We start from the raw sequence: 8,470 nt of genomic DNA on the forward strand, positions 1-8,470 counted from the left end.
ATGATAATAGAGAGAAACCTACTCTTAGCTACAGGCAAAATCATACTTTGATTGCACTCGTTATTTTTTGTAACGTACTTAATTTTACATTCAAAACCCCATTGAAGTATACTATGAAATCACACCATGCATAACTACTAACCACAAAATAAAAAAGAAAAGAAAATAATTAAGATATCATTTTAGTTTACATGACAACAAGCCAATATAATATCTTATTGCCTCAAAAAAGAAGCTCAGGCTTTTGAATTCTGTTTACAGAAGTGTTGAAAAGACCACAGATCTTTGCACATTCTACATATGGTTTCTGTCAGTGTCTGTAATGACTAACATACCACTGTGTCAGATCAAGAGGTTGCAGCACAATACAATAATCAAATATGAAGAACGTGTTCAGTCAGTCTTTCAAATGACAGATTAATGGGTTACATTATAAAAAGTGCTTATGTCTAAGTTAATGTTTGAATTGCCTTTTTAACTCTGTATGGGAGTGTATCAAAATGCAGGTGCAGGAGAGCGCAAAAAACTAATGAGGCTTCATTTACTTTTAATGCCCCACCATGAGCCTCAGATGTTGTTTTTCTCTCCCCTGCAAGCCTCTTGAACTAAGGGCTCATAGCTTTGTCACTGCGTCAACCTACAATGCTTATGTAAGCACAACATTATCATCTTTGTTAAAGAAAGCTGGAAAACATATTCACTTACTCACATCATATGGCCACATGAATGATGCAGTGATATGATAAATGATCTGGTTATTTTACATGCAAAAGTCATATAGGTGTATGCAGTTATAGGTTAACCTGAGGAAAGTTCACCTGCATAGATGTGGATGAGCTCATAGAGGAGAATTTCCCCAAATGAGTTGGAGAGGAAAACAGGAAGCCCAGATAGTCACAACTTGCATCAAAATCTGACCACAAGGTAATGTAAAACCACAGGGATGATGGGATGGAAGTTTTTATCAATTAGATTAACATAAACATCAGTTGCTTAGCCTAAACACAATCAGTAAAATATATATCCATTTGTTTACATTCGTTAAACATTAACATGAACTAAGAAATAAAAATCCAAAGCATTTATTAATCGTAGTTAATATTAATTTTAACATTGACTAATACAATATGAAAATCAAAAGTTGTGTTAATATAATTTAATGGACATAAGCTAACAATGTATAAACAATAACAATTAATTTATTATTAATAAATACCTACTGTAAAAAAAAAACTGTAATCTATTGCTTATTTCATGTTAGATGATGCACTAACCATCATTAAATAATAGACTTGTTTATGTTACATGGGAAGGTTTTTATTTACTTATATATTGCCTATGAGAACATTTCAAGGCTCATTGAAGTAAATGCAATATTATCAAATTGAATGAGAATCAAACTCTCATTCAATCTCAAATTTATCAAATAAGATTTTGAAGCAGTGTTGTATCATCTCCTATTCCTTTTTTCCCCCATGAATTATAACAAACAAAAATACCAATCCTTAAAAAGGCATATACATTTTTTTCTTTGGGTTTGTTTAGAAAATGCATCACCAAGTCTAGCACAAGCATTACATGTCTCTCAGAGCAATAAAAAAGTGAATCTGTTAATACCAGCTTCCATTTATAGGAGAGAACATGGAGAAGCAATCTCAGCCAGACTTTTACAGAGACCCTTTGGTTCTTATCTGCTATAATCTGGAACCACATGCCTTTTTAAATTCAAACCAGACTTTGAGTGCAGTCTTGCTGGGAGCCTCGGCAGGAAAAACCCACTGGCCTCACCAGAACCTTTATATTGGTTCTTCCAAACCACAAGTGTTCTTTGTTTACTTCTCTTTGGAGTTTGATGGGGCTGTGTTGGATGATCTAACACTTAAACACAGAAAACAATGAAGAGTTAAATATGGTATTTGAAATTTGGGTTTGATGTCCCTATGCTGTGTAATATGGTGTAAAGGTGTGTCAGAATACCATTACTGTATATGTATCAAAGGGTATATGCATCTCAATATTGTACTTTTCCTCTGAAATGCAACACAAAACCAACAGGAACCCACCCTTTCAAAATCCAAACTGTGCACTCACAGCCTGTCCTCACTGAGAAGGTCAACTCCAAAGCACACTAGAATGACCTTTGAGCTTGAATTTTTAGCAGTAATATAGGGCAAATGAGGAGAGGATGTGCAACACAAAGTAACTTCTGATTTATCTCCATAATGGTTTTAGGAAGTTGCCTGGATATGATTATCAGTCCAGAGCAGTTTATGTGATTTAATTTGTATCTGATAATGACAATCCCCTGGTTCCCCTTACAGAAATTGCACTCCTTTGATGTTATATAGAGCTTAAGGATTTTCCATAATAGACTAAAAGATAATTATAACTTTCTCTCCAAGAAGAAAGTGAAATGATATGAGGGTGAGTAAATTCATTTTGATTTCTGGACATTTGATACTCACTCACTGCTTTCCTCCATACAGAAGGTCCTGCTGTGCTGACTTTTGAGTCAAAATTTTCTTTTGTGAAAAGAAAAAGTGTTCTTGCGCCATCATGTGGCAGAATTCTACTATTAAAATTTTTGAAACTTTCTGAGCCGTCATTATAAATGCACATGACACTTTAAACCTGGAGGGTATTTATAAAGGTATATAAAGTAAAATAAACAGTCAGATCTAAAACAGAAAAATCTGAATTTTATGATATTCCAAAATTTCAAATTCTCTTTTCTTTTTTTTTGTAAAGCATTTGATGCTGGAAAGATGCCTGTAAAATAAGAGCCTATAAGCATAAAAGTGCTGCATATGGATTTAAATTTGCATTCGGCTACAGTAATAGGAGAAAATGCATGCAATGCAGGATAAAAAGACGATTAAATTACTGAAGGCTATTACTATTACTGAAAACAGGACATAAATCTCAAATATAAGCAGGTTTTGCCTATAGAATTCTGTCTAATTCAATTTTTTTTTTTTTTTTTGGTAGCCTATATATAATAACAATGCTCTTAAAATATAATGGTAAATGCAAATTACTACTTTGATGACTGTAATATTTTTAGTGATTAAGAATTAACTAAAGAAACTGCTCAAGAGTTATAAGATTCACGGATGGGGTGAATTTGAATGGACTTTAGCATATTACAGCAATCTTTCTTGGCACACACCCCCTAAAGCGCACAGAAAATCGAGATAACCATTATTTGTTGGGAAAAGTGCACGTATTAGCATTATTTGAAGTTTCTACAAAATTTCTACAATTTTTATAAAGAGTTATCTCTCGCTCTCGTCCCTTCACGATATCTCAGACAAATTCCTCATGCCATGCAGACAAGTTTTTCTCAGCTCTTGCCATTTGTCTTTGATCATAACATCAAAAGCATATAATTAGATAAACGAAGCCGACAGCCACAACATGGTAACCTAGTTTTAGGTGTCGCAAGAACATTGTACACTGACCCCTGGAGGGCGGAGCATAAATACAGAACATATGAGGGTGAGAAGTTTGGCGAATCGCTCATCTTGGACATTTCCCATCCAAAATGCCGCTGGAACTGTATCTCGATTTGCATTCCCAGCCATGCCGCTCCGTCTTCCTATTTGCCAAGTTAAATAAAATTCCCTTTGAATTCAAAACCGTGGATTTATCTGCAGGTGATTTTTTGTTTTAGTTTTATGTAGCTGTTTTATGGAATTGTGCATGTAATCTTGGTAATCTGCAGTTATAACCTTTAGCTGTTTCACCTGATCTAAACCTAATGTTTTTAACGTTGATCATGTTAAACTTTTTTTTTTTTTTTACTTTAGACACAGTTTTAAGTTAATGTTTTATTCCATTGTGCTCTGGTTCCAGTGAAAAAGTTTTGTATTTTCTGCATTAGTCATCATACCTATATATATATTTTTTTTCTCTGTGCTCTAAAGGTGAACAATATGGAGAGGAATTTGGTAAGGTCAGCATCATGAGGAAAGTTCCTGTCCTCAAAGATGGAGATTTTATTCTAACAGAGAGGTATGTTGTTACCCTGATTTACATTTTGATACGTATTTAGATTTTGTAAGACTATGTAAGACTGTGTACTTTCTATAGTATAGCTATACTGCAGTACTTGGCAGCGAAACATCGCACTCCTGACCACTGGTATCCAGCTGACCTGCAGAAGCGTGCACGAGTCGACGAGTTTCTGTCCTGGCAGCACACGAACATAAGAACTCATGGGTCAAAGGTCTTCTGGTTCAGGGTAAGAGTCGCTTTATTAAACATTAAACCGATCATTTGTTGTGTTTGTGTGTACTAAGTAAACTGTGATTATGCAAGCTTTCTTTTAGCTGTTTTTTTACTCTCTTTAATTATCCACAGTCAAACTAATATTTCCCAATTCTAGGGGGTCTTGCCTGCAGTCACTGGGGCCCCGGTGCCTAAGGAGAAGATGGATGCTGCTGTGGAGGACCTCAACGCATCTTTGAAAACCTTTGAGGACAAGTTTCTGCAGAGCAGGCCCTTTATAATTGGAGATAAAATATCTCTGGCTGATCTTGTATCCATCGTGGAGATAATGCAGGTACATTTTGTGCATTTGATTTCTTAGACCAAGTGTTTTATTTAAACATGACATATTTACCAACTCTGTTTGTGTGTCTTGAAGCCGGTCGGTACAGGTCTAGATGTGTTTCAAGGCAGACCTGCTCTGAGTGCCTGGAGAGACAGAGTTAAGAAGGAGATCGGTGTGGAAGTCTTCGATGAAGCCCACAAGGTTATCATGAATGTTGATGCTTTGCCACAAACCTTTGAGAAAAAAGGTTTACCGGAGTTTCTCAAGCTAAAGATGCAGAAAATGTTTAACTGAGTCTGTTAGCATGGTCTAATAATCTAGTATTAAACTTTAATCTTTCATCAAGTTATTGTGCAGCAATATGGACAAGGTCAAACACGGTTTAGAAAATATTATAGTACTGAAATCATTGTATTCAAAATAAAAACATTATAATAAAGTTATGCCTAAGTGTATGCATTTGTACAATTTACAGTGCATTCATATATTATGTTGTGTGTTGCCTTGAATATGGAAATACCAAAATCTCATATTTAAACAATATGTTTAAAATTAGGAAAAACTCTTACATGAACTGTCCAATAAATGTTATTTCTTATGCTCAGATATCCTTAAGAAAGCATAGCATAGAGTTTTGGCTGGTAAAGCAAATATGCATGTGCAGTCCCGAGCTTCACTTATACTTTATTTTTAGGAGTCCTTGTTACAGTATAATTATACATTTAAGTACTGAGTAATATTAATTAACTGCATATACTTACTATATGATTTGGGTTAGGATTAGGTTTTGGCTTACTTGCATTTAATTATGCATAATTTATTGTTATTATTGTTATTATTACATATTGTTATTAAATATTGTTGTTATTATATAAAATAAAGTGTTACCCAAACTTCTAACAGCAATTGCAGTATAAGTATGAACTATGAGTATATAGTCTTTAGCTATTTTCAGTTGTTCAAGAACAGAATTCATATTAATAATAACATAGAACTTTTATTGATATTTTCCACAGTTCAGTAAAATATATGACTACATGTCTGTCTACATAGATCACAAGACAAAAAAGGTTTTATTATCACAGCAAAGATATATTCATTATTTTAATAAATTATTCAACAAATACTAACTTGATTCTAGTTTTGTATGGAATCATGCAATGTGAATCTAACAAAAACAATTTTAGAAATTTTAAAAATGAAGCATGAAGGTCCATCCCTAAACATGCCCACATAATCAGATCATACGAAAACGTGAGATTCAAACAAATTAGCCACCAAATCACAAAAAAGTAATTGAGACATTAAGTGTTTGATTTTAACAATTCAAGTCCTTGAAGTAAACTGTCTTTATCATATCAAACATCCCCTGTCACAACTGTCTGGCTTTTGCTAGCTTGTTCCTCTGCCTTCCTACAGCAGAACAGACTCCAGAGCTTCTCTTTCAGATACCTGTTTGAAGCTGTCAGAAGGACAGAAGTCATGCCACTGTAAAAACTAAAGGCACTGGCTAAGGTGTGGTAGGTGATAAATTGCCCAAATAACCTTATAATCATGAACAAAGCTACGATACACAGAGTAGACATATAAACTCCCACCAGGGAGATGGTGATCTTGCACACCAGGAGGTACGAGTCAGATCCCTGCACCTGGGTCTGGTTCTTCTTGAGAGCCAGCGTGTGGGCGCATAGATGGATGACCATTCTGATAGAGGTGGGCAGCATGATCATCAGAGGGATCGGGCAGAGGAGGCAAAGTACAGCAGCAGCGTATGCGTATGGGTTAATCTGTATAGTGAAGGAGGGCTGTGGACAGGTCAAGTTGGAGATGTCGTTCACGTTGGGATTTATTTCCAATGAATCCGCAATGTCGAGCGAGAACATAGGAAAGAACAACAAGGAGGAGAACACACAGCTCAGCAGCACTGCAGCGTTGATAACAGAGGAGATGTTCCTCTTCAGTGCTCGGAAGCACTCGGAGGAGAAATTCACAACTTTGATGCAGTAGAAGAGACTCAGCCATGCAATGGCCCAGAAGCTGATGAAGCTGCAACTCAGCATTAGATATATTTCAGACCGAATAACTAAAGGATATGGCCTGATGCACCAAATCTGGGGATTCTGAAAGACACTAACCACCATTGCGAAGGTGGCGAGTACCAAGATAATGTTGTTGATGGAGATGACGTCTAGGATCAAACCGACAGTCTGAATGGTCCTGGTCTTCACTTGCTGTTGTATAGTAAAAATGAGGTTAAATATGTTTCCAGAAACACCAATTATCACAAGTGCGACAAAAAAAAGTACGTGCCCAACGAAGGTCATGATGTTGCTCTTCAGAGATGGAAGCACACAGAGCGGAGTCCTGCACTGATATGAGGTTTGGTGAGATGCGCATTGTCTTATGTAGAAACAGGGATTCAATCTCTTATGCAAAGTGACTTTGTGTGGGTGAATCAGAGCAGGCTTTGTTCAAAGCTGAAAACACAAATTAGGTAAAATGAGAGAAACGCACCATGTTTACTGCAGTTCAGATTACACAAACCAAGGTAAAACAAGAGAATTTGCGAATTTATTATATTATCTCTTTTTTGTTCACTTACGGCGAATATAAAGCTCATGCGTGTCCCTTACACACTGAGACTGCATCTGTTGTCATACGTATACGTAACAATCAGTATTGAATGTTCATGTAATCAGTGTTCAGAATTTGCCTATTCAAATCTTGTTTGTTTGCTATTTAGACATAGTTGGAAACATGTTGGATAAAATGCAATCTGTGCAATTTTACTATGCAAATGTCCTATAAGATGTGGGGACTTAAGTTTTCCACTCTCAAGTTTCTCCATTGTCATCCACATAGAGATAATGGTTTGACAGATGAGACTGTGATGTAGCCTAACAACATGAAAGAAACTCTTTTTCTGTGCATGGTGTTAAATAAGCTAAATTAGATTTGGCCTTTATGATGTAAATTCATAGCAAATTCACATTCAGATACCGTTCAAAGGTTTGGGATTTTTTTTGTTTTTTTTTAAGAAATGACTTGTTTCATTCAGCAAAGATGGGTTAAACTGATCAAAAGTGACATTATAGATATTTATGTTATGACAGATTTTTATTTCAAATATAACTTTATATTAATCAAAGAATACTGAAAAGAATACGTAACACAAAAATATTAAGAAGCACAACTGTTTTTTTTTAAGCACCAAATCAACAAATTAGAATGATTTATGAAGGATCATGTGACACTGAAGAGTAATGGCTGCTAAGATTTAGCTTTCCCAGGAATTACATTATTTTAAATTTCACAGTATTACTGTTTTACTGCATTTTTGTTCAAATAAATGAGATTTTTTTTTCATGACTTTTTTTTTTTTTTTTTTGATACATTAACCTCTTAAAAAAATCTTAATTTAAAAAATCTTATTTTAGGCAGGAATAATCCTTGTGTTTATGAGGTCCTACTTGACGTTGTCAAGAAATGAACTTGAAATGTTTTGTTTTTGGGGCCACACTCTTAAAAATAAAGGTTCCTTATTGGCATCAGTGGTTCTATAAAGAACCTTAAACATCCATGGAACCTTTCAAATGCAAAAAAAAGGTTCTTTAGATTTTTAAAATGTTCTTCAAAATGGTTCTTTTAAGAACTGTTCACTGAACGGTTCTTTGGGGAACCAAAAATGGTTCTTCTATGGCATCACTGCAAAAACACCTTTTTGGAACCTTTATTTTTAAGAGTGTACCGTGCTACAGTTAAATGAAAATATAATAAAAATATAATAAATATGTTATGTATATACATAAATAGAAAAATATGCATTGTAATGAAAAATAACATTTTTCATCTAACAAGTTAAAATGAAAAATTAGAAAGCATGAAATTCCGCAGTAGGAAATATGTTTATTTAAA

The 8,470-nt window shown here is 34.7% G+C and overlaps 2 protein-coding genes across 2 annotated transcripts; one reads left to right on the forward strand and one right to left on the reverse strand.

Moving 5' to 3' along the window:
* Nucleotides 1-3,499: 3,499 nt before the first annotated feature.
* Nucleotides 3,500-5,010, forward strand: gstt1a (glutathione S-transferase theta 1a). The gene is made up of 5 exons (XM_058784950.1): nt 3,500-3,656; nt 3,927-4,014; nt 4,093-4,243; nt 4,388-4,564; nt 4,649-5,010. The coding sequence occupies exons 1-5, from the start codon at nt 3,545-3,547 to the stop codon at nt 4,847-4,849; spliced, it is 729 nt and encodes a 242-aa protein (XP_058640933.1). The 5' UTR covers nt 3,500-3,544; the 3' UTR covers nt 4,850-5,010.
* Nucleotides 5,011-5,913: 903 nt separating this feature from the next.
* LOC131546134 (taste receptor type 2 member 40) lies at nt 5,914-6,879 on the reverse strand. The gene has a single exon (XM_058785486.1). It carries the CDS (start codon nt 6,877-6,879, stop codon nt 5,914-5,916), a length of 966 nt encoding a protein of 321 aa, XP_058641469.1.
* Nucleotides 6,880-8,470: the final 1,591 nt, after the last annotated feature.

The sequence above is a fragment of the Onychostoma macrolepis genome, chromosome 08, assembly GCF_012432095.1.
Source record: "Onychostoma macrolepis isolate SWU-2019 chromosome 08, ASM1243209v1, whole genome shotgun sequence".
NCBI lineage: Eukaryota > Metazoa > Chordata > Actinopteri > Cypriniformes > Cyprinidae > Onychostoma > Onychostoma macrolepis.